We start from the raw sequence: 27,174 nt of genomic DNA on the forward strand, positions 1-27,174 counted from the left end.
TTAAAACAGATAACTAAAATCACAACTACTGGCAATGGACAGTCTCTAAAGAGGCATCTAAAGTGGAATCAAAACATTACCTTCCTTATCTGCCACAATCCTTGAAAAACAAGACAAAACACTGTTGTTTCCACATTTATTAGAACATCAACTATGGTGGGGTGTTAAAACCTGATTGCATTTACGTCGTAGTCTTTCCTCTATACCCCCACAGGGGGGAACCATCTTCCCTCTTATCTTTTAGTATGCCTAATGAGTCATTACCAATGACCAGTTGAGCTGGGGACAATTACATTTCTATTCAATCAATTCAGGAAATAAATTGAAATTCCAATTACCTTGCATTCAATTAAGAAAATTTGCATTTAAAATTAGAATTTAAGTTTACTTCTAGAACTGACAAGGAATTAAAATGGAATCAACCCCAATCCTGCTGATCAGTAGCCCAGCCCAGGGTAGGTGGGCTACAGGCAGGACAGCTATGACTATAGCAGGTAGAGAGCGGTGTGCTAGGCGGTTGTTAACTGAAGGATGTTTGATAAGGCCGCTGTCTTACATCTTATATGGCTGTTGATAAGGCCGCCATTTTGAATTGCCATTTGTTGATAAAGCCGATATTTGTTTCGTTACTCGGTGAGGCCCAGTTTCTTCTTGAGGGACTCGGGCATCTCTGGGGGAGGGGGACGGGGCAGGCGGAAGTAGACCTTCACAGAGTCGTAGATGAACCACTGCAGGGCGGTCAGGGTACCAATCATGATGATACGGGCCACCAGACCCTTCCACACACCTGAGAAGGAAGGACGAACGGAGGGAAGAAGGAGCAAGAGAAATAAAGGCAAGCTGTTTAAACTCCGATCAAATTGATATTTTAATATCCCATTACACCATTTTAAAATATCAAAGGTCAACAACTAATGATGGTTACTCTGAGACAGGTGGTAATAGGTATTGCATGTCTGCTCCCCAGCCCGTCTGCACTGGTAGTATTCGAGCGAGGCTGCCAGTGCAGATAATGGGCTGGGTTGCAGGTAGACTGTTCGCACATGCCAATGACTCAAGCACCTCCAACTGTCCAGCCAAAAAACTGCTGGGGGCACCTGGGCTGGAGCTGCAATCAGCCCTCAGAGAGAGATCTAAGGAGTGTGTTGGAAACCTCAGTGTATTTACTGTGAAGTTAACGCCATCAATTTACATTCTAAACCAGTGGTTATTAACTGGTTGTGCCTCAGGACCCAAATTCAACCAGGTTCTCAGTCGCAACCCAATATTTGCGTTGCGAAAAAAGGCCAGAACACAATCTGGATTTATTTATTTTTATGCCATGATAGTAAATGTGACAATATGACAAAGGAACAACATTCCCACCTTTTTCATTCTCAATAATTCAATTTTGCCCATATTATTGATTAAGAATGTTAATAAGCTTACTGGTTTGAGACCACAAAACCAACTAAACAGCGCCAATAGCTCCATATTAAAAATACTGGGATTGAAGAAAAATTGTTCAGGGATTAAATGATTGAAGTTAGAACATTTTTTGAAATTATAATGAACCTACCTGGTTTTAGTCGTTTAAATTCAGATGAGTATTTTTTCATTTTATTTAAACTCAGACACCCATTAAAAACCTCCATTTGGGTCGCAGCCCACCAGTTGAGAATTGCCGTTCTAAAAACAGTTAGAATGGGCAATAGGATAGCCCACCTTTGTCTGTAGCACTTCTGGAAAGAATCCAGTACTCACCCTTGGGTCCGAGCTTCTTGAGTACTCCGATGGCGCTGCTGCCACTCTCCTTGTTCAGTACAGACACCACAGAGTCAGCAGGGTGAGACACAATGGCACAGAACACACCAGCTGAAGGGGAGAGAACAAACCCCAAGGATGTGATCAAGACAACATAGAAAATCTTGATTTTGACAAGGGAAGCAGTCTCAAACATACAGCCAAATATGGCCTGCTAACCCATTTAATGTGGCCTGATATTTATTTTTATTACCATATCCTCAATGATTTTAAATGCAGTTCATCCACCTACAGTGCATTCGGAAAGTATTCAGACCTCTTCACTTCTTCCATATTTTGCTAAGTTAGCCTTATTCTAAAATTCATTAAATAAAACATCTCAATCTACACACACCCCATAAGGACGAAGGGAAAACAGGTTATTTGTGTGCAAATGCATAAAAAATACAGCAATATTCAGACCCTTTGCTATGTGACTCAAAATTGAGCTCAGGTTCATCCTGTTTACATCCTTGAGATGTTTCTACAACTTCATTGGAGTCCACCTGTGGTAAATTCAATTGATTGGACATGATTTGGAAAGGCACACACACACCGATCTATATAACCGATCTATATTCCACAGTTGACAGTGCATGTCAGAACAAAAACCAAGCCATGAGGTCGGAGGAATTATCCGTACAGCTCCGAGACAGGATTGTGTCAAGGCACAGATCTGGGGAAGGGTACCAAAAAAGGTATGAAGCATTGAAGATCCCAAAGTGGCCTCCATTCTTAAAAATGGAAGAAGTTTGGATCCACCAAGACTTTTCCTAGAGCAGGCCACCCGGCCAAACTGAGCAATCGGGGAGAAGGCCCTTGATCAGGGAGGTGAGCAAGAACCCGGTGGTCAATCTAAAAGAGCTCCAGAGTTCCTCTGTGGGGATGGGCGAACCTTCCAGAAGGACAACCATCTCTGCAACACTCCACCAATCAGGCCTTTATGGTAGAGTAGCCAGACGGAAGCCACTCAGTAAAAAACACGACAGACCGCTTGGAATTTGCCAAAAGGCATCTAAAGGACTCTAAGACCATGAGAAACAAGATTCTCTGATTAAACCAAGATTGAACTCTTTGGCCTGAATGCCAAGCGTTACATCTGGAGGAAACCTGGCACCATCCCTACGGTGAAGCATGGTGGTGGTAGCATCATGCTGTGGGTATGTTATTCAGCGGCAGGGACTAGGAGACTAGTCAGGATCAAGGGGAAAGATAACGGAGCAAAGAACAGAGAGATCCTTGATGAGAACCTGCTGGCTTCGGGGGAAGTGTCTGAATGTCCTTGAGTGCCCCAGACAGAGCACGGACTTGAACCCGATCGAACATCTCTGGAGACCTGAATTATTTATTTTTTTTAATAAAAAAAAAAGAGTAACCTTTATTTACCTAGGCAAGTTAGTTAAGAACAAATTCTTATTTACAATGATGCCTATCCAGGCCAAACCTGGACGACGCTGGGCCAATTGTGCGCCGCCCTATGGGACTCCCAATCACAGCCGGATGTGATACAGCCTGGATTCGAACCAGGTACTGCAGTGACACCTCTTGCACTGAGATGCAGTGTCCTAGACCACTGCGCCACTCGGGAGCCTGAGTGGAGCAACGCTCCCCATCCAACCTGACAGAGCTTGAGAGGATCTGCAGAGAAGAATGGGAGGAACTCCAAGTACAGGTATGCCAAGCTTGTAGCATCATACCCAAGACTCAAGGCTGTAATTGCTGCCAAAGGTGCGTCAATAAAGTACTGAGTAAAGGGTCTTAAAACTTATGTAAATAAGGTTGATTTTTAATACATTTGCAAACATTTCTGTTATTATGGTGTATTGTGTGTAGAATGAGGAAAACTATTTAATACATTTTAGAATACGGCTGTAACTTTTTTTTTTAAATGTGGAAAAAGTCATGGGTCTGAATACTTCCTGAATGCACTGTAGCTGTAAAACTGCAAATGTCTCTCTGCTCCATGGCAAAAATGTGTAGAATTGCAAGAACTTAACTCTTAAACAAAAACATTTTATTTCCACTCAAGAGGGGGGCCTCTAAAACATTTTGCTCACAAGGTATTTGTATATATTAAGGATCCCCATTAGCTGCTGTTACTCTTCCTGGGGTACAACAACATTAAGGCAGTTAAATACAATAAAAAAAAAAGATGACATTACATTTCACAATACATTTAGTGTGTTCCCTCAGGCCACTACTCCACCATCACATATTTACAATACCATATCATGTGTAGAGTCTTGTGTGTGTCTTCACAGTTTCCGCTGTTCCATAAGGTGTATTTTTATATCTAATTATACTGCTTGCATCAGTTACCTGATGTGGAATAGAGTTCCATGTAGTACTGTGTGCCTCTCATTATGTTCTTGACGATTTTGAAGACATTTGGTGGCATGTTTTGTGAGGTATACATGGGTGTCCGAGCTGTGTGCTAGTAGTTTAGACAGACACCTCGGTGCATTCAGCATGTCGATACTTACAAAATGTATTGATGAAGTCAATCTCTCCTCCACTTTAAGCCATGAGAGATGTACATGCATGTTATTAATGTTAGCTCTCCGTGTACATTTAAGGACCAGCCGTGCTGCCCTGTTCCGACCAATTGTAATTTTCCGAGGACTCTTTGGCAGCTGACCACACGACTGAACAGTAGTCCAGGTGCGACAAAACTAGAGCCTGTAGGACCTGCCTTGTTAATAGTGTTGTTAAAAAGGCAGAGCAGCACTTTAATATGGACATTCTCCCCATCTTAGCTACTGTTGTATCAACATGTTTGACCATTACAGTTTACAATCCAGGCTTACTCCAAGCAGTTCAGTCACCTCAACTTGATCAATTTCCACATTATTTACAAGATTTAGGGTTTAGTGAATGATTCATCCCAAATACAATACTTTTAGAAATGTTTAGGACGAACATATTCTTTGCCACCCATTGTGAAACTAACTGCAGCTCTTAGTGTTGCAGTGATTTCACTCGTAGTAGCTGACGTATATAGTCATCCGCATACATACACACACACACTGGCTTTACTCAAAGCCAGTGGCATGTCAGTAGTAAAGATTGAAAAAAGGGGGCCTAGATAGCTGCCCTGGGGAATTCCTGATTCTGCCTGGATTATGTTGGCGAGGCTTCCATTATAGAACACCCTCTGACAGGTAACTCTTTACCCACAATATAGCAGGAGGTGTAAAGTCATAACACAAGTTCTTCCATCAGCAGACTATGATTGATAATGTCAAAAGCCACACTAAAGTCTAACAAAACAGCTCCCACAATCTTTTTATCATCAATTTCTCTCAGCCAATCAATCATCAGTAATTTGTATAAGTGCTGTGCTTGTTAAATGTCCTTCATAATAAGCATGCTGAAAGTCTGTTGTCAATTTGTTTACAGTAAAATAGCATTGTATCTGGTCAAACAATTTTACTAAGGGTTGGTAACAGGTTGATTGGTTGGCTATTTGAGCCAGTAAGAGAGGGCTTTACTATTCTTGGGTAGCTGAATTACTTTTGCTTCCCTCCAGGCCTACTATTATCCTCAGTAATTTTCCATCCAAGTTGTTAGACCTCGGTGGCTTGTCATTGTTGATAGGCAATTTTCACTTCTTCCAAACACACTTTACCGAATTCAAAATGACAATGCTCAACTTTCATAATTTGATTAGTTATACTTGGATGTGTAGTGGCAGTGTTTGTTGCTGGCATATCATGCCTAAATTTGCTACTCATATCAATGGAAAAAAATCATTAATGTAACTGGCAACATTACACATCAACAAATATTCTTTACATCAATAACATAGGAATCACTACAACATTTATTGTAGAACCTCATACACTATATTAGGCCAAGCCATTGGAACTTTGGTTTTCCTAGATTGTGATCACTACTTCAAATAGATTTGGACACTGCTTTAAAGCAAATTTCTGCAGCATTAAGTAAAGGTGTGATCAATACATGTTGATGATTTCATTCCTGTGCTGTTTTTAACTACCCTGGTAGGTTAACTGACGTGAACCAGGTTGCAGGCACTAGTTACAGTTTGAAGCATTCTCTTGAGTGGGCAGCTTGATGAAAGCCAGTCAATGTTGAAAAACAACCCCCCAAAAAATATACCTCTGTTGATCACATACATTATCAAGCATTTCACACATTATCCAGATACTGCCTGTTAGCACTTGTTGGTCAATAGCAGTTTCCCACCAGAATGGGCTTTAGGTGAGGTAGATGAACCTGTAGCCATATTACTTCAACAGTATTTAACATGAGATCCTCTAAGCTTTACAGGAATGTGGTTCTTAATATAAAATGGCAACACCACCTTTGGCATTTGTTTTCTGTAGATGACTATAACATGTATTGCTACCAATCTCTGAGTTTCAGAGATTGTCAGAATATGAAAGTCATGTTATTAGCAAATTATTGATTTTATGAACCTTGTTTCTTAATAAGCTACATATGTTAACGTGGCCTATTTTTAGCACTTTCCTGGGATGCTTGATTGTTTTCATTGCTTTACTGGGAAGCTTAACAGAAGTAGACATGCTCATGTTATGTTAGTGCAGGGTGAGCTGCACAGTGGACTTCCTACTAGGGCACACCACCTCAGTGCTAACAGTATAACTCTTGTTCATAGGCACATGATTACTGCATACAATAGCTGTAGGATCAGCAGAGGCATTCAGGGTAGTAAGAGGGACATAAATTAGGTTACTTAAACATTGGGTCTTCCAACACCCCTGGGATAATGTATATTTGCTTAAGTATAATGACAACTCAGTGACACAATGGTAGGGATTAACTGAGCTGGGGTCATTGATAAGTCATTGTCTCATTGCAGCCTTAAGGTTGTGAACGGATCCAGGAACCCAAATGACTTTGGTGAATTTCATCCTCCTTATAAAACGAGTGTTTCAAGAGGGTATCAAAATTGTCAATAAATGTTACACCCAGAGCTGCAAGTCTCGTAGCCAGTTATGGTGGGCTAAAAATCTGCTGAAATGTTCAATGCCACAATTTAGGGATGGCACAGGGCCAGATATTATGGGGCATTTGTTGGTGTCAAGCAGAGACCCAATCAGTTATTTAAAATCCATCATTTTCAGTTGTTGTGAGCTGCCCTTCATAGTGTAATTGAATCCCACATGAACTATGAGAGCCAAAATTTCCTGATGCAGGTTTAAAATGTTTGAGAGAAGCTTATTGATGTCCTGTAAGCCGTGGATTGCAGAACGTTTTTGCTCCAGGGACCGAGACGTTTCTTACCATTGAACTGCCCAATACAACAGCTGGAGAAGGGGATGGAGAAATCCGCCCATTCCCACAATTCGTTGAACCTTTCACGGACCCAGGAGAAGCAGAATAGTAAACGCTCGCTGCTCCCGGCAATAGGTTCAGAATTACCACAGCAGGCAGTGCACCGTCAGATCCAGAGAGAGGGAAAGGAGCAAAACTTATCTACGAAGCCACTGCTGGAGTCAGCATAGTTGGAGTCAGCACAGCAGTCCCAGCAATGAAAGGACAGGTAGTTCAGGCACCAGTGCAGCAAAGTTAAGCCTTAGGTAAATCTGCTCCGAATCGCAGATACACCAGTCCTCTTAGCAGCATGCCGCTGCCTTCGGTTTCCACGACTTGTGACATGGGACAAGCGCCGATTGGAACAATCCTCTTGCTGTTCTACGTGTACTCCACTACAAGATGGAGGAGAAGCAAATGGAGAGGACTTCCTTGGCAGGCAAGTTCCAGGTAACACAGGCCATTCGGATAGTGCCAGATGACAAGGCGGGGAAACATCCTTCAGGCCCGAGCGGCTGTCCAGCCACAGGAGTTGAGAACGAGTAAGTTCCAATTTGCGTTTTCCCAATAAATTTGCTTGCCAAGGATAGCCACCTTATCCTGTAATCCTGCGCTAGCAAACAATTTCCACATTGGAACTCCGGATTGTCAATATTCTCCCGGACAAGAGCGTAATAAACAGATCCTACAGTGCTGGAAACATTTGTTAGCTACTCCAGGCAAGTCAGTTAAGAACAAATTCATATTTACAATGACGGCCTACCGGGGAACAGTGGGTTAACTGCCTTGTTCAGGGGCAGAACGACAGATTTTTACCTTGTCAGCTCAGGGATTCGATTCAGCAACCTTTCAGTTACTGGTCCAATGCTCTAAGCTCTAGACTACCTGCCACCCCAAAGAACAAAATTAAATTTAGAAAACAGGAAGAAACAGGTTAAGGCGCAGGAGGTATCAGAGTTCGTGACTTGGTTGGCCTCTCCCAACAACATTTTGCTTAGGGCCTCCAAAAGGCTAGGGCAGGCTTTGACTGCATGTGTGGGTATGGATGTGGGTAAGCAGACAAGCCAGTATGGCTTCTCATGTTGAGTTTTTTTTTGTGGCCCCCACCAAAGTTGCTGCCCATCCCTGACCTATATGGCTGTAAATCTGTTAACATACCTATTCATCTACCAATTTCAATAAACTTCTATCCAGCATTGTGGACTCACCGATATATCCAGCCACGAAGGTGACGACCAGCTGTTCAGACTTGGAGCATTCAGCACGGGGCTTGGGGACCACATGTTTGTAGAGCAGCTCTACGGTCCTCTCAAAGCAGGCAAACTTCATCATGGTGTAGGGGATCTGCCTCATCCACAGAGGTACCACACCCTTGTAGAAACTAGAGGGAACAGAGGAAGAGGTGGAGCAAATGAGTGACTTGGTTTTATTGACATTTCCCACACCAGGATTAAGCCTAATTTGGAACTATATTAGATGGGCATGGTTAAACCGAATATCCGGATGGACATTAGTATTCGATTACTCATATTTATTTTTATATAGGTTCACTGACAATAACAACAAGCTACACGTGTGAAATGTTTAAGATACTGGTGCGTCCTTTTTATGGGGAGCACTCAACATTTTGCATAACTGTTTTAAAATGTCTTATGCAATGGTCTATCCTTGTAGCAATTACATATATATATACATACATACATACATATATAAAACATTACACACGTGCAGCTTGTTGTTATTGTCAGTCAATGAAAGTGCCACTACAGTCAGAAGCTCCATGTGTAGCAAGTGAATTGGGAGATTTCAAAATGGATGCAAAATGGAATTCAAATTACAGAACTAATTAAGTTGGCTAAATTAGAAGGAGTAGGCTACAATGAGCAACCAACAGGTAGGCTGTTTCATATGGAGTTGTTGTAGACAAGGACGCCTCAAAATATCGTCGCTACTTTAGCTAGCTAGCTGGCTAAATTAGCTTACTATTCTAGCTAGCTTCTTTACAATGATTTGATGCAGTCAACACGGGCACTACCAGATGGTACATGATAGACAAACTTGTTGCTGCTATAGGTTAACTAGCAACTTGGTTTGGCTACTTTCTCGCTCGCTCTCCCTCCGTTCCACACAGACACACACCGGCCCCTGATCATCTCTTACCATTCCAAGCAGAGCACATGCATTTCGATTATCCGGATAACAGAAGACTGAAATCATTTCAAAATGCCCATCCCTAGAATGTAGGGCTGGGCAGTATACCATATTTTATGATATACCGGTATTGATGCAGGGACCAGTTTGGGTTTTTACTTTACCTTCTATACCGGTATTTGAATGTTAGGTTTGTTAAAATGTGATACGCCATGTGTAATGTCTATTTTTATTCGCTACTTGAGCCGTCTCTCTCCGCTCTTTCTCTCTCGCCACTTTCCACACAGACCTATCCACGCCCCCTGTCATTCAAGGAGCGCATTTGATGTTCTTCAACCATGAGACACTTGTGTTCAGTCTGCATGGTCAATGCAGCACATGCAACAATGTTGATGACAACAATGCTGTTTTCACTTTGCTTCTTAATATAACTCTACTAGTGTTCTATAATGACTCTACTAGTTTGTGTTTCTTACATCAGCAAACAGCTAGTTTGTCTTTTCTTAGCAAGTTGCCATAAATCTTGTGAGACGCTAATTGTTAGCCACTAATGCTAATAAATGTACTGAGTAAGAGAAAACGTAACTTGCTATACAGTCCAATAATAACAGTGATGGTGTAGACCTAAATCAGTATGTTGTTTGTGCAACAGTATATTCTAAATCAAAAAGGAATATGCAAAGCAAGAATATGTTAGCTACATGAACTAGCTAAGAAAAACATGCAATGTAGCCAAAGCTTATAGGGTCCCCTAGGAAACACTTATAAACTTTAGTTCCTACCATGTCACAATTACTCCTCCCTGGCATTTTAGTTCGTTGTCATCTCAAACACAGTATTCAAAGTGCACACTATTTTATTCTAACTATATAATTAGAATAGTCATTATATTTCCATGATTCCAACAGTATTGCTCTAATTCACTAGTTAAATCACAAATGGCAACATTTATCATGCAGCGTCTTTTGTAACCATCGCAGATTTTAGAGAAACATATTTTGGTTCATATAAGTGTCTTATATCGGCTGAAAGCTTAAATTCTTGTTAATATAACTGCACTGTCCAATTTACAGTAGCTATTACTGTAAATTATTTCCACTTGTTCAATTTGTAAAGAAAGGAATCTTTGAAAATCTAACCCTAAACGTTGTTTCAACCAGGCAAATCACGTTGGTATGTATTCCTCAGAGATCCTAGAACATAACCAGACTTCACTATATCACTAGGGGTGTAGTATATCCTATAGGACACCAAATTTGGTCAGAGAGCGATGCCTTCATGGCACACCGATGACGCGGCCGGTCTTCATTTGATCGACTGTATCTTTGTCAAATAAGCACCAAATCAGGATCAAACAAAGCTAGCTAGATAGCCAATGAGCTGGGCTTTTCGGGAATATCCCCAAAATGTAGGTGGTAACCTTTTGCGACAGCATGCCTTTTCCTTTTGGACAAAAATAAGAATATTCAGAGTTATGAAAACTGGTTGTTTTGCAAATGTTGAACTTATAATATGGCTACGAATACTGGAAAAGCTCAAAGTCCAAGTATACAGATTTGACAATATTCTTGCAGAAAAATGTAATATGAATGACCATGTCTCCTTCACGATTTGCCCAAATGTACCTGGGTGACTCATACTTCAAGCTATCCGTCTGAAAGTTTGCATATACACTGCCGCCATCTTGTGGACACCATCGGAATTACAAACAGAGTGATGGCGAAAACAGGGACCCATCTCTTGCATTTCAAAGACGGTGGTAGAAAAAAAACGGGTTGGTTTTATCCTCTACCAGATCTATTGTGTTATATTCTCCTACATTCAAGTAACATTTCCACAAACTTCAAAGTGTTTCCTTTCAAATGGTACCAAGAATATGCATATCCTTGCTTCAGGTCCTGAGCTACAGGCAGCTAGACTTGGTATGTCATTTTAGGTGAAAATTGAAGAAGAAAAAAAAAGGGGGGGGGGGGGGGGGGGGGGGCAGAGAGATATCCCTAAAAAGTTAAAAATAAGTCCTAGATTATTTGCTCATATCGTGCAGCCCTACGTGGCAGTGTGGAAATTATCTCAATTGAGCAGTGGTGTAAAGTACTTAAGTAAAAGTTTTTTGGGGTATCTGTACTTTACCATTTGACAACTTTCACTTTACTACATTCCTAAAGAAAATACTGTACTTTTTACGTGAATTGGACCTTTTTCCCTGACACCTAAAAGTACTCGTTTTATTTTGAATGCTTAGCAGGACATGAAAATGATCCAATTCACGCACTTGTCAAGAGAACATCCCTGGTCATCTACTGCCTCTGATCTGGAGGACTCACTAAACACAAATGCTTTGTTTGTAAATTATGTCTGAGTGGTGGAGTGTGCTCCTCGCTAGCCGTAAATAATAATAAAAAAAAGAAAATGGTGCCATCTGGTTTGCTTAATATAAGGAATTTGAAATTATTTATACTTTTGATACTTAAGTACATTTTATCAATTACATTTACTTTTGATATACTTATGTATATTTAAAACAAAATACTTAAGACTTTTACTCAAGTAGTATTTTACCGGGTGACTTTCATTTTTACTTGAGTAATTTTCTTTTAAACGCATCTTTACTTTTAATCAAGTATGACAATTGGGTACTTTTTCCACCAGCAATGCGCACACGGCAGTAGGATATATGCGCGACTGTTCCATAAGCAGGATAACGCCATTCTCAAAAGTAACCACAAATGCGATTATGCATGTAATGCTTTTATTATAAAAGGTGCATTTTTATGGTGAAAATGAATATTCCCCAAACTTGAAACTCACATGCTGCGTATGTATGCCAGTTTGGCTCTACACCCTTTGTAAAGCGGATAAATGTGCTTCATTTTAAGACATTATTTGGCCACTTTAGTTGTGATAGAAACCTTATCAAAACATATAGACCTACGGGCTAGGCTACATGAGGTGTGCAATTATGATTTTAAAAAGCCACAAAAAAAGCATGCGCTGTTTGCCTTAACAGGGCATCATTCACAAGTGATAGGCTAATATTGTCACCCACCAAACTATTCTTGATTTAATCTTGTCTTTACATATACTAAATAATATGTGTTACACTTCTTTTGATTTAGAATGGACCATTATCATGCACCTGTCTTGAAACAGGGGCAGCGGGAAAAAATACATGTCATCTATGCACTTAAATAGCGAATGGATGGCGCTTTTCCAATGGTTCATTTTCATGCCAGCCAGGTAGGCTGCACTCCTGTTTTAAAGAGAAGCAATGTGCTTAATATTAGGAAGGTTGATAAATAAATATAGCCGGTCTAGCCTATAGAAAGCTGACGGGATCCTCTTTTTAACAGAGGGCTATATAAACATTGCGCAACATGAGCTCATTTGAAGTGTTTAATTTGATTTTCGATTACATTTACATTGATGTCAGAGTGATTAGAGAGACAAAGTGCGGTGTGCCAGGCAGATAGCAAGTTTGGTAGGCTACTTATGACCATCAGCAGCATCAGAGCTTGAAGAAGACTAATTACTGTGACTAAACGGTAACATTGAATTTGGCTGCCATCATGACCGATGGTAATACGGTCACCGTAACAGCCCTAGGTGCACCTTGTGATGGGGACAGTAAAAGGCCACAAAACAAACTGCAGTTTTGTCACAACAATGCCACAGATGTGCCAAGTTTTGAGGGAGTTTACAATTGGCCTGATGACTACAGGAATGTCCACCAGAGCTGTTGCCAGATAATTTAATGTTCATTCCTCTACCTTAAGCAGCCTCCAACGTCGTTTTAGAGAATTTTGTAGTACGTCCAATTGGCCTTACAACCGCAGACCATGTGTAACCACACCAGCCCAGGACCTCCAGATCCAGCTTCTTCACCTGCAGGATCATCTGAGACCAGCCACCCAGACAGCTGATGAAACTGAGGAGTGTTTCGGTCTGTAATAATGCCCTTTTGTGTTTAAAAACCCATTCCGATTGGCTGGCCCTGGCTCCTAAGTGGGTGGACCTATGGTTCATCCCCTGCCCAGTCATGTGAAATCCATAGATTAGGCCATAATTGATTTAATCTGACCGATTTCCTTATATGAACTGTAACTCAGTAAAATCTTAAATTGTTGCATGTTGCATTTATATTTTTGTTCAGTATAGTACTTCACTGATTATACAAATCCAGACCAACATCAAAGGGTTACAGCTAAGCAGGAGGTAGCGAAATGTGACCGGCTGATTTAGTTGGGATACTCACGCCCAGAGGCCCTCCTCTGCGAACATCTTGGGGGCACACTGTCTGAGGTTACTGGCATAGCCGGGGCAGGTCTGGATACGTACTTTACACGCCTCCATAGGGGCCAGGGCGATGTCAGCAAAGAACTCAGCACTGGCAGACGCAGCCAGGTAGAGGGAAGTCCTCCACAGATAGGTGTTTTCCTGGGGAAGGCAGACTGGGAGGTTAGGAGGTGAAGACTAAGTGTACATCCCTAGACACAACGCAAATCATAATGAGTTGTCAAAATGGAAGGAGAGGAACAACTTTATTCATCAGCTCTTTCTCATTTCATCTTTACTTGATTGCCTTGCATTCTCTCTCCTCGCCTCCTTTTCAAAGCGTATTATTAAAGGTCTGATACAGTTGGTGTCAAGGAGATAGGATGCGATGAATCACGGAAAAACATAATTGAGATGGAGCCTTTCTGTGCCACTGATGACAACCTTATTTCAATATTAATTAATTAGTTGGAACTGGGAACTGTTTTAGTTCGAATGGTAACATCGACTTCAACGGCGTGAGGAGAAGTGCAGCGAGAGGATTGCGAAGATAGCAGAGGCCCGTAGTGATGAGAACTACTACTCTGACAATTACAGATGTGTGGTGGGATTTCTGGTGCCAGCAGATGTCAGGGCATCGCCCAAGTGGGTACTAAACATTGGTAGTGCAGAGCAGTTATTATAAAAACAATTACGGGGCAGATCAGATTCAATATGGAAGCTACAATTTAATCGTTTGCATCGTTTCCAATCCCCTATACGGTTTTATAAAATATTTTTAACATTTATTTTCCTTTCCTAACCCTTCCCCTAATTGGAGTGAACTAACACACATAGGCTTCTACTTCCAGCTTATACACTGCATTCGGAATGTATTCAGACCCCTTGACTTTTTCCACATTTTGTTACGTTACAGCCATATTTTAAAAATAATTACATTTCTCTTCCCCCCCATCTACACACAAAACCCTATAATGACACAGCAAAAACAGGTTTAGACATTTTTCAAAAAACAAGAATATGGAAATATGACATTTACATAAATATTCATACCCTTTACTCAGTACTTTGTTGAAGCAACTTTGGCAGCGATTACAGCCGAGTCGTCTTGGGTATGCAGATCCTCTCAAGTTCTGTCAGGTTGGATGGGGAGTGTCACTGCACTGCTATTTTCAGGTCTCTCCAGAGAAGTTCGATTGGGTTCAAATCCATGCTATGGTTGGACCACTCAAGGACATTCAGAGACTTGTCCCAAAACCACTCCAGTGTTGTCTTGGCTGTGTGCTCAGGGTCATTGTCCTGTCCTCAGTCTGAGGTCTTGAGCAGGTTTTCATCAAGGATCTCTGTACTTTGCTCCGTTCATATTTCCCTCGATCCTGACTAGTCTCCCAGTCCCGGCGGCTGAAAAACATCCCGACAGCATGATGCTGCCACCACGCTTCACTGTAGGGATGGTGCCAGGTTTCCTCCAGAAGGGACGCTTGGCTTCATCAGACCAGAGAATCCTGTTTTTAAATGGTCTTAGAGTCGTTTAGGTGCCTTTTGGCAAACTCCAAGCGGGCTGTCATGTGCCTTTTACTGAGGAGTGGCTTCCGTCTGGCCACTCTACCATAAAGGCCTGATTGGTGGAGTGCTGTAGAGATGGCTGTTCTTCTGGAATGTTCTCCCATCTCCACAGAGGAAGTCTGGAGCTCTGTCAGAGTGACCATTGGGTTTTTTAGACAGCTCAAGGAAGAGTTTTGGTAGTTCCAAACTTCTTCCATTTAAGAATGATGGAGACCACTGTGTTCTTGGGGACCTTCAATGCTGCGGACAGTTTTACGTACCCTTCCCCAGGTCTTGTCTCGGAGCTCTACGGACAATTCCTTACAACCTCATGGCTTGGTTTTGGCTCTGACATGCACTGTCAACTGTGGGACCTTATATAGACAGGTGTGTGCCTTTCCAAAGCATGTCCAATCAATTGAAATTTACCACAGGTGGACTCCAATCAAGTTGTAGAAACATCAAGGATGATCAATGGAAACAGGATGCACCTGAGCTCAATTTCAAGTCTCATAGCAAAGGATCTGCGAACATTTCTTTTTATTTATACATTTGCAAACAATTCTAAAAACCTGTTTTCACTTGGTCATAATGGGGTATTCTGTGTAGACTGACGATGAAAAAAATTTATTGAATCAATTTTTGAATAAGGCTGTAATGCAACAAAATTCGGATAAGGGGAAGGGGTCTGAATACTTTCCGAATGCACTGTATATACTATATCCATTTTAGGGACACAACGTATTTTACAACAGTTATTGTTATCTTCTATTTGCCATATATTTCTAACTGTGCTGTTTCACAAAAGTTCGGAACCTATATACATTTTACAGACAGTATATTTTACATTAGTCACCTTGTTTTTAGTCCCACCCTTCAGCTCCACTCAACCCCTCCAATATACATCTTAACACCCTCCAATTTGTACTTATATAGTGTAAAGCAGTGTTTCACAAATCCGGTCTGTGAATACCCGCAACATATTTTTGTGTGGCCCCCGGACAAGCATCCTGAATCTAACCCCATGAGAAGTTTGAACAGGTGTTTTTTTCTGTGGCTACACCATAGTGCAAATGAAACAAAATAAACCCTTACCATTATTATTTTCATCGTCAATCACTTAGTAACTACTTACCTCTCCGATAAAGTCGCTGTAGGTGATCTTGAACACCTCATAGAAGCCAAACTTGCAGAGACCCTGCATGGAGTAGCCGATGAAAGTAGGAGCCCAGCCCTTAGCCAGCCCCCGCATGCCGTCCTCCTTTATGGTGATGGAGAAGCCCTTGAAGATGCTCTTGTACTTGTCTGGGTCCACCTAGACAACACATTAAAAACAGAATGGTTAATGGTTGTGAACTAGTAGTGGTTTTGAGGGGGGAAATAATACTTGGAGGTCCTCGTAAAGAAAATGCACTAAATACACAACACTACAGGGCCATCCATACCACTCAATGTTTTATCCCTTTACAAGGGTTGGGGCAAATTACATTACAGAAAGTAAATTGAAATGTCTTTTGCTTTTCAATTAGGTAAATCAACAATGGAATTTCAGTTTTACTTCCCCGAATAGAAATGGAATTAACCCCAACTCCACAATGTATACATTATTCCAGTCCAGTACTCATTACAGCTCAGAGAGACATTAGCTGAGATACAGACCTGCAGACGGCACTTGACCAGGTCGAGGGGTACGACTGCCGTGTGTGTAATCCCACAGCTGAGGATGCCACCGAAGCCGCACAAGGCATAGTATTTCATAGAGCCAAACTCGCAGCTAATATCAGAATCTAGAGCAGACAGAACACAATACAAACAGACAACACACCATGCACTTAGATAAAGGGAGCCATGCTAGGAATTTGAATTTCTCACACCACAACGTTAGCAATCCTGCCAAGGCTTGCAAAAAAGTGAGACTGTTGGTCAAGTATGTTTTCTAGGCCAGCGATTCTGAACTGGTGGGTCAAATGAGGATTTGAATGTGCTGGTGTCTAAATGAGTAAAAAAATAAAATAATAATAATAATAATAAATATATAAAGATAACAAACCAGGTAGAATGTGTAGAAATGTTTTTATTATCCTCACTAGGGTAGGGAGCAGCATTCGGAATTTTGGATGAAAAGAATGCCCAAAGTAAACTGCCTGCTACTCAGGCCCATAAGCTAGGATATGCATATAATTACATTTGGATAGAAAACACTCTAAAGTTTCCAAAACTGTTAAAATAATGTCTGAGTATAACAGAACTGATATGGCAGGCGAAAACCTGAGGAAAATCCATCCAGGAAGTGCCTTTATTTTGAAATGCCTGTTTTTCCATTAAAAGCCTATCCACCATACAAAGACTTATGACTCAGTTCACGATCCCTATGGCTTCCACTACATGTGGCCGGTCTTTAGGCATTGTTTCAGGCTTTTACTCTGAAAAATGAGGGAGGAACACCACTTTCAATGAGAGGACAGTGGAAATTTCCAGACATGAGTCCTGCGCGTGACTGGGACCACGCCTTTCTTGTTTTTCCTTTTCTATTGACGAAGCTATTGTCCGGCTGAAATATGATCGATTATTTATGACAAAAACAACCTGAGGATTGATTATAAACATCATTTGACATGTTTCTACGAACTTTTATAGTACTTTTTTGATTTTGTCTGTCTGTGACCGCGCTTTGTTCCAATAGATTACTGAAAAAAAAACGCACCAACAGAACGGAGGTTTTTGAATATATAGAGGGACATTATCGAACGAAACGAACATTTGTGTAACATGGAGTCTTGGGAAAGCAATCATATGAAGATCAAAGGTAAGTGATTAATTTTATCACTATTTCTGACTTTTGTTTCTCGTCTACTTGGCTGGTTACTGTTTGTTATGATTTGTCTGCTGGGCGCTGTTCTCAGATAATCGCATGGTTTGAATTCGCCGTAAAGGCTTTTTGAAAACTGAAACTGTGGTTGGATTAACAAGAAGTTAGTCTTTAAACCGATGTATAACACTTGTATGTTTCATGAATTTTTATAATGATTATTTCAGTTTTTGAATTTGGCGCTCTGCAATTTCACTGGATGTTGGCCAGGTGGGACGGTAGCATCCCACACTCCCTAGAGAGGTTAAACTAGTCAAGTCAGTTAAAAACAAAATTCTTATTTACAATGACGGCCTATCCCGGGCCAAACCCTAATGACGCTGGGCCAATTGTGAGCCGCCCTATGGGATTCCCAATCACGCCCAGTTGTGATACATGCTGGAATTGAACCAGGGTCTGTAGTGACACCTCTAACACTTAGACCGCTGTGCCACGCGGGAGCCCTTACATCTTTAATAACTTAATCTCTGAACAATTTTTCTTCAATCACAGTATATGTATGCATGTATGAATGTACATACACACACACACACACACACTTGAAGTCTACATACACTTAGGTTGGAGTCATTAAAAAAAACTCCTTTTTCAACCACTCCACAAATTTCTTGTTAAACAAACTATAGTTTTGGCAAGTCGGTTAGGATATCTACTTTGTGCATGACACAAGCAATTTTTCCAACAATTGTTTCCAGACAGATTATTTCACTTATAATTCACTGCATCACAATTCCAGTGGGTCAGAAGTTTACATACACTAAGTTGACTGTGCCTTTAAACAGCTTGGAAAATTCCAGAAAATGATGTCATGGCTTTAGAAGCTTCTGATAGGCTAATTGACATAATTTGAGTGAATTGCAGGTGTTCCTGTGGGATGTATTTCAAGGCCTATCTTCAAACTCAGCGCCTCTTTGCTTGACATCATGGGAAAATCAAAAGAAATCAGTCAAGACCTCAGAAAAATAATTGTAGACCTCCACAAGTCTGGTTCATCTTTGAGAGCAATTTCCAAATGCCTGAAGGTACCACGTTCATCTGTACAAACAATAGTATGCACTTATAAACATCATGGGACCACGCAGCCGTCATACCACTCAGGAAGGGGACGCATTCTGTCTCCACTTTGGTGCGAAAACTACAAATCAATCCCAGAATACCAGCAAAGGACCTTGTGAAGATGCTGGAGGAAACAGGTACAAAAGTATCTATATCCACAGTAAAACGAGTCCTATATCGACGTAACCTGAAAGGCCGCTCAGCAAGGAAGAAACCACTGCTCCAAAACCTCTAAAAAAGCCAGAATACGGTTTGCAACTGCACATGGGGGCAAAGATGGTACTTTTTGGAGAAATGTCCTCTGGTCTGATGAAACAAAAACAGAACTGTTTGGTCATAATGACCATTGTTACGTTTGGAGGAAAAAGGGTGATGCTTGCAAGCCGAAGAACACCATCCCAACCATGAAGCACAGGGGTGGCAGCATCATGTTGTGGGGGTGCTTTGCTGCAGGAGGGACTGGTGCACTTCACAAAATAGATGGCATCATGAGGGAGGAAAATGATGTGGATATATTGAAGCAACATCTCAAGACATCAGTCAGGAAGCGACAATGACCCCAAGCATACTTCCAAAGTTGTGGCAAAATGGATTAAGGACTACAAAGTCCAGGTATTGGAGTGGCCATCACAAAGCCATGACCTCAATCCCGTAGAAAATTTGTGGGCAGAACTGAAAAGCGTGTGCGAGCAAGTAGGCCTACAATCCCGACTCGGTTACACCAGCTCTGTCAGGAGGAATGGGCCAAAATTCACCCAACTTATTGTGGGAAGCTTGTGGAAGGCTACCCAAAAAGTTTGACCCAAGTTAAACAATTTAAAGGCAATGCTACTAAATACTAATTGAGTATGTAAACTTCTGACCCACTGGGAATGTGATGAAAGAAAGAAATAATTCTCTCTACTTCTGACATTTCACATTCTTAAAATAAAGTGGTGATCCTAACTGACCTAAAACAGGGAATTTTTACTAGGATTAAATGTCAGGAATTGTGAAAAACTGGGTTTAAATGCATTTGGCTAAGGTGTATGTAAAGTTCCGACTTCAACTGTATGTGTATAGATAGAGAGCCATTAGCAGCACCAGTTTGTTTTGATTTTGTGATCCAAAAATCAGTGAGTTTATTAGCATTCTTCATCCAGAATATGGGCAAAATGTAATTCTTGACAATGAGGTGGGAATGTTGTTCCCTTGTCATATAATTGCTACATTTAATATCAACATAGCATTAAAAATAGTTTTCCAGATTGTATTTTGGCGATTATTTTTCGTGATGTGAAAATTGGGTCTCAACAGACATCGTTCAATTTGGGTCCCGAGGCAAAACCAGTTGAGAACCACTGCTCCAGGCCGTCCTCCTGAATGTGTATGCTGGCACAGTGGATAATTCTCTCTGCCCAAAACTTCTAATGAGTATTATTAACATACGAATTCATGTTAATTGCAAGGTGATGGTGAGTAATATCAAAAACAAGGCATGAATACATAATATGTCCGATTTATTCCTGTACTCGCACCAGGGCCTGCATTCATAAAGCCCTCGCTCTAGGAGTACTGATCTAGGATAAGTTTTGGCTTTGAGATCATAATATACAAGACTACATGGAGGGGGGACGTGGGGCATGATCCTAGATCAGGAATCCTACTCTGAGAAACTTTATGAATACAGGCCCAGGACACCAACATTCATTTAGAAAACTTTCCCTGCAAGTATAGTAGACTTAACTCCAGGCTGGTTTTTAATAAGGAGGATGTCCTGTCCTAGCTTGGACATTGACTGCTGTTGTTGCTAAGCTAAAGGTCACTGCCGTTGAATGAATGTGGGTACAGTATCAAATTGCTGATTGGGCACAGAGAAAGGGCAAGTACAGTCTGAGGTCATAGATTAAAGGACATTGTATTAATAAAAGTCACCTTCAAGTTCTGTTAAGAAAGGCTCAGACTTCACTCCCTCCTGTTAATGTTTTAAGCTGGTTCACAGCTCACTTGACCCCCTTTGACTTGTTTATTATAGCAACAAGTGGAGCAAAGGACCTAAACAGTGCTTCTTCAGCTCAAACATGCAAATGAAATAGGCCTAATGATAATGGGTTACATTTATTTCAGCAAATTAGTTGTAACTCAAACTATTCCTGTAAACCGTTATTTGTGTGATCTTAGTCTTGGTGAAAGTCAGTTATCTTGTGGTGAAATCCACAGCACAATATCCATTCCATGCCATGCAACCCCTGGCGGGCCAACAGACCTGCAACCTGCACTTGACGAGGTCAAGGGGCACCAAAGCTGTGTGTGTGGTACCACAGCTCAGGATCCCACCGATGCCACACATAATGAAATAATGTGAGGAGCCAAACTCACAACTGTCTCCCTCTGAGGAAAATAAAGAATTGGGGTTCTTTCACAGATGTAAGAGGAAAACAATGTGTGCACTGTAATAGTAGGCCTACTCTTTAGTAGGGTAGCTGATGCATAGACCTGACATCATAAACGTTCAGTTCAACTCAGAGTGAAGACCATAGCTGTGTTCGAATACCCATACTAACATACCGTATACTACATAGTTAATGTGTATATACTACGAGTTCATTTTAGTATACTGTAAAAGAACGGATTTAAATACGCTTTTTTGCCGACGTTTACTGACAACGGCCATATTCAACGTGTGTTGCACGTTTGTAAATTCATCAGTTATTCTGCGCTCTGGTACACTCAGACGAAAGTGCTCTGAAATCAGAGTAGATAGCCAGAGAGAATTTACGAATGCACCCGAATGTCCATTGAGAACACAACGACTATACCACTTTGCTAAGAATGACGGGAATAATCAAGTCAATAAAAGTTGGGTAGTTAGATAGCATATAGTTAATATACTGGCAAGCTTGATGTATTAGTGGCCAACTAACGTTAGGTAGCTAGCTAACATACCAGTACATACTGCTGTAATGATATGCTGTGGTTCGTAAGGACAGTGTAGCTAACAAATTGATAGCCAACATGACGTGTAAGGTGACTTATTTGAAAAGTCCTTACTTTATTACATTGCTCAACATTTGTCATAATTAGTTAAAGCAATGCATTTGTATCTGCTCGTTGGACTTCGGCTGCATATTTTCTGCCATTTTCTTCAAATCTGAAAACGATGTGAAGTCATGCCCATTTTGTGAAGAATTGCAATTATGGGCCCTAAAAGCACAGAATGTGTCCACTGTTTGTATACTTCGTATTTTGGTGAATGTAGTACGACATCCGGGAACTTTTGGCATACTAACTATATCCAATAAGCATACTATATACTCAATTTACGTCACAAATAGTACAGTTAGTATGAGTATTCGAACACAGCTCGTGTCTTTTGCTAGTACTGGGCCTTTCACTGGTGCCTCACATTCTATTTAAGCGGATAAATGACATGGATACAGAGCGAAATCACCTTCATGACTGCGTTAAGATGCCGTTTAACTACATGGACTCATGTGAACTGTAAATCAGACTTATCTGATAATAGTAAATAAACTGGTTGTAAAATGGCAGCCTATCTGCTTTATCTATTTGAGTGTGTCAAGTTTCATTACAAACACCACACATTAATCACTAACTGATAGTCAGTATATGGTAGCCGCTGTAAAATAAGCACAGGCCTACATCAAGTCCATAATTTCAGACCTTTAGTAATTGGGAGACTTCCAAACTCACATGGTAAGGCGATAACATAACACCCAATGCAGCCCCTATACTCAGTCTTATTTCAACCATGACATTAGGCCCCTATGTGTTAGTCAACTTTTTTGTAACAAAGAACTCCTAGGCTGTTGCAGTATTTACTTGGTGATTAACTACCTTTGCCAGGGGCATAACGTTAGTTAGATAATATTACATTATGTAGGCCTAATATAAGGTTGTACTGAATGTGTAGCTAAGTAGCTTAATTCGGCATACAGTGCCTTAGAAATACTACCTATTTTCTTTGTTAGCTTCCTATTCAAATTATGAAGAATTTTCTGCAGACTTGTAGCTAGATATTAATCATTTGCACTGCCAACGTTACTGGCCTACTTCCAAAGTTACTAGCCTAAAAAAACGTGTCCTTGCCGTCCTCTGCAGGGCCCCTGCTCAAAACGAAGTAGTCTCTAGAATAGGTTTGCGCAGAGGCCAAAAGCAAACCAAAGATGACTTCGATCATTGTAGGCTGCCAGATATTCAGATAAGCTAACATTTATTGGTGTGCAATCACCAATGACTTTAGTTAGTTACATACGAAGGTAATCACTGATAAGCAGAGTGATAAGACAGTTCACTTCGCGTTCGTTCATAAACCCATCCCACACTCGACGAACGTTAGTGCTTGGCAACATTTGCAACTCAATTAAGGTCAGCATTCTAGCTAACGTTAGGTGGTTAAAGCCTAACTTACCCAGCTAGGTAGCATTTCTAGCATGCACCACTCGGCTGACCCGCCACTGCAGCCAGGGTGCGTTTGCTTAGTCCATGTTCGGCAGCAAGGCTTTGTGATGGTTCCTCGACTTTTTGGAGCGTGAACAGCGGTGCGCTGAAGGGGTTCGCCCGCGTTAACTGTGTCAACGCGTTGGGGTACATTGTTCAGTACGGGTGGCTGTGGGGCATAAATAAAGACAACGTGGTTAGCTAACTAACGTTAAACCAATGGCAGTGGCTAAAACAAAACGAAATTCATGCGGTTGTCTTAGCAAATTAACTAGCGAACTCTGGAAAGTAGCTAAACTAGTTAGCCAACATTTGCTAGCTTCCCCTTGTTCTCTAAACCAATATTCTTGTTTTAGCAATGTCTCAAACCAAAACAAATGTTACTACACGCAAAGTAGAAATTCGCTACGCATTTTCCTCACATGCAGGCTTTCAGTCGCAAAATGGCGCAACCGTCCTTTACCATCGGCGAATCGTAGAGGTCATGAAGGTACTTACACCACTCGCATTAGTCAGCTGAGATAGAAAGATATGTCCGTTTTATTGATTCAGTTCATCTGGCAGGCTACACATTCACAGCTAAAAGTTGAATTGCCGTATAGACCGACAGATAAAGAGAACAAAATAAAAGTAGACAACAACTAGGTAGATTAAAACAAATAAATTGATGGAGATGAAGCCAGCTGCTTTCTTCTTTGGGGTTTATGGAGAACTACAATCAAAAGGTGTAATGTCGCTACCAATTGGAAGGGGATAACAAAACAAAAAAAGTCAATTCCATACGGGAAATGGACATTTAACATCAATCCCCATACACTACAAAAAAAAAGCGATTTCCCCCAAAAATATACATTCCCACTCATTCATTTAAAAACGAAAATACCCTGATCATGCTCTGGCGCCTGAAAACGTGGGAACGCAGGAACTGGTACTTCATGGAGTAAATCATCCCAGAAAGAGTTAAACTGCAGAAACAATTATTTTGATCTTTTGTGATTTGCTTTCAATTTGTGTACTTCCATTTATCACTATTGCTATAAATGATAACAAAGTCCACTTTCTTCACATGAAGAATTTCTGGATCCTATTGTTGCCGGACCTTCAAAGCTACTGATGTTTCTACCCTTTTGACAGCCTCTATAGGAGATTCTCTCAACTGCCCTGATTTGAGGAACCTCATTCTCTTTCACCCTAATCAGGCACTCCAAAGATTATGCTTCATGCTCTCCACCACAGTTACAACATTTTGCTCCTTTGGTAGATAACCATGGTAAAGTTGGATTGAGATTCGATATTTGCAAGACATTCAGACCTTCAAATATTAATAGATTGTGAACGATTTGAGCTACATACCTCAGGTTAGGCTCTTTATGAAGTAAAGAAAGTGTACAACATTGCACTGATTTCGACCAGAGTTTCATAATCACACAGCAAGGTGTAGGTAGCCTGGCACACCATCAATGCAACTACACTGAACAAAAATATCAACGCAATATGCAACAATTTCAAAGATTTTACTGAGTTACAGTTCATATAAGGAAATCAGTCAATTGAAATATTTCCAGTAGGCCATAATCTATGGATTTCACATGACTGGGAATACATATGCATCTGTTGATCACAGATTCCATAAAAAAAAAGTAGGGGCGTGGATCAGAAAACCAGTCAGTATCTGGTGTGACCACCATTTCCCTCATGCAGCCAGTGGCGGTTCTAGACCATTTCAACTGGGGGGGCCAAGCTGGGGTCAGTTGTACTGTTAGAGGGGCCAGTTACATTAGATGTTATTGTTGTCATATCGTTTTCTTCACTGCATTGCAGGCAAAAGACCATGTTCATAATTATCATCGTTGCCACTGTCTAATAACGGATGTAGAAAGAACGATAGCAAAAATTTGTTATGTAAAAGTTATTTCATACTGCACATTTAGGGGGGGCACAAGGGGGTCCAAAATTGTTGTCACAGGGGCACTGCCCCCCCCCCCCCCCCCCCCCGCCACACCAGAACCGCTAATTCTCTCTTTCTTTCTCTCTCTCGGAGGACCTAAGCCCTAGGACCAAGCCTCAGGACTACCTGGCATGATGACTCCTTGCTGTCCCCAGTCCACCTGGCCGTGCTGCTGCTCCAGTTTCAACTGTTCTGCCTGCGGCTATGGAACCCTGACCTGTTCAGCTGACGTGCTACCTGTCCCAGACCTGCTGTTTTCAACTCTGTAGAGACAGCAGGAGCGGTAGAGATACTCTCAATGATCGCCTATGAACAGCCTTGTTGCACCCTTGACAACTACTGTGATTGTTATTATTTGACCATGCTGGTCATTTATGAACATTTGAACATTTTGGCCATGTTCTGTTATAATCTCCACCCGGCACAGCCAGAAGAGGACTGGCCACCCCTCATAGCCTGGTTCCTCTCTAGGTTTCTTCGTAGGTTTTGGCCTTTCTAGGGAGTTTTTCCTAGCCACCGTGCTTCTACACCTGCATTGCGTGCTGTTCGGGGTTTTAGGCTGGGTTTCTGTACAGCACTTTGAGATATCAGCTGATGTAAGAAGGGCTATATAAATACATTTGATTTGATTTAGTGCATGCAGCACGACACATCTTCGCATAGAGTTGATCAGGCTGTTGATTGTAGCGTGTAGGATGTTGTCCCACTCCCCTTCAATGGCTGTGTATAATTGCTGGATAATGGCGGGAACTGGAACGTGCTTGTCAATCCAGAGCTACCCAAACATGCTTCATGGGTGACATGGTTGGTGAGTATGCAGGCTGTGGAAGAACTGGGATATTTTCAGCTTCCAGGAATTGTGTACAAATCCATACAAAATGAGGCCAAGCATTATCGTGCTGAAACATGAGGTGATGGCGGCGGATGAATGGTATCACAATGGGCCTCAGTATCTCATCACGATATCTCTGTGAATTCAAATTGTGATCGATAAAATACAATTGTATTAGTTGTCTGTAGCTTATGTCTACCCATACCATAACCCCACTGCCACATTGGGGCACTCAGTTCACAACATTGACATCAGCAAACCGCTCACCCACAGGTCTGCCATCTGTCCGGTGCAGTTGAAACCACGATTAATCCGTGAAGAGCACACTTCTCCAATGTTCCAGTGGTGATTGAAGGTGAGCGTTTGGCCACTGAAGTCAGTTACGACGCCGAACTTCAGTCAGGTCAAGACTAGAGGTCGACCGATTAATCGGAATGGACGATTAATTAGGGCCGATTTCAAGTTTTCATAACAATCGGTAATCGCCATTTTTGGACACCGATCATGGCCGATTACATTGCACTCCACGAGGAGGCTGCGTGGCAGGCTGACTACCTGTTATGCGAGTGCAGCAAGGAGCCAAGGTAAGTTGCTAGCTAGCATTAAACATATCTTATAAAAAGCAATCAATCTTAACATAATCACTAGTTAACTACACATGGTTGATGATATTACTAGTTTATCTAGCTTGTCCTGCGTTGCATATAATCGATGCGGTGCCTGTTAATTTATCATTGAATCATAGCCTACTTTGCCAAACGGGTGATTTAACAAGCGCATTTGCGAAAAAAAGCACTGTTGTTGCACCAATGTGTACCTAACCATAAACACCAACGCCTTTCTTAAAAATAAATACACAAGTATATATTTTTAAACCTGCATATTTAGTTAATATTGCCTGCTAACATGAATTTCTTTTAACTAGGGAAATAGTGACACTTCTCTTGCCTTCTGTGCAACAGAGTCAGGGTATATGCA

The 27,174-nt window shown here is 41.3% G+C and overlaps 1 protein-coding gene and 1 non-coding gene across 5 annotated transcripts; both read right to left on the bottom strand.

Annotated features, from left to right (window-relative positions):
* Positions 1-122: 122 nt before the first annotated feature.
* Positions 123-23,832, bottom strand: LOC106573070 (solute carrier family 25 member 3). 4 transcript variants are annotated; one of them, XM_014147739.3, is made up of 7 exons: positions 23,428-23,832; positions 16,711-16,838; positions 16,187-16,366; positions 13,487-13,668; positions 8,292-8,464; positions 1,744-1,854; positions 123-787 (listed from the first exon to the last, which is right to left on the bottom strand). In XM_014147739.3, the coding sequence occupies exons 1-7, from the start codon at positions 23,567-23,569 to the stop codon at positions 627-629; spliced, it is 1,077 nt and encodes a 358-aa protein (XP_014003214.3). In that variant the 5' UTR covers positions 23,570-23,832; the 3' UTR covers positions 123-626. The 4 variants fall into 4 exon arrangements, with proteins under 4 accessions (XP_014003214.3, XP_045552829.2, XP_014003211.3 ...); XM_045696873.2 differs by lacking the exon at positions 16,711-16,838 and adding an exon at positions 21,222-21,346; XM_014147736.3 differs by having other exon boundaries at positions 23,388-23,832.
* On the bottom strand, positions 952-1,147 carry LOC123727949 (small nucleolar RNA SNORA53). Its single transcript, XR_006759911.1, has one exon. It is a non-coding gene; the product is annotated as a small nucleolar RNA SNORA53 (small nucleolar RNA).
* Positions 23,833-27,174: the final 3,342 nt, after the last annotated feature.

This window comes from Salmo salar, chromosome 16 (assembly GCF_965601325.2).
Source record: "Salmo salar chromosome 16, fSalSal1, whole genome shotgun sequence".
Classification (NCBI taxonomy): Eukaryota; Metazoa; Chordata; class Actinopteri; order Salmoniformes; family Salmonidae; genus Salmo; species Salmo salar.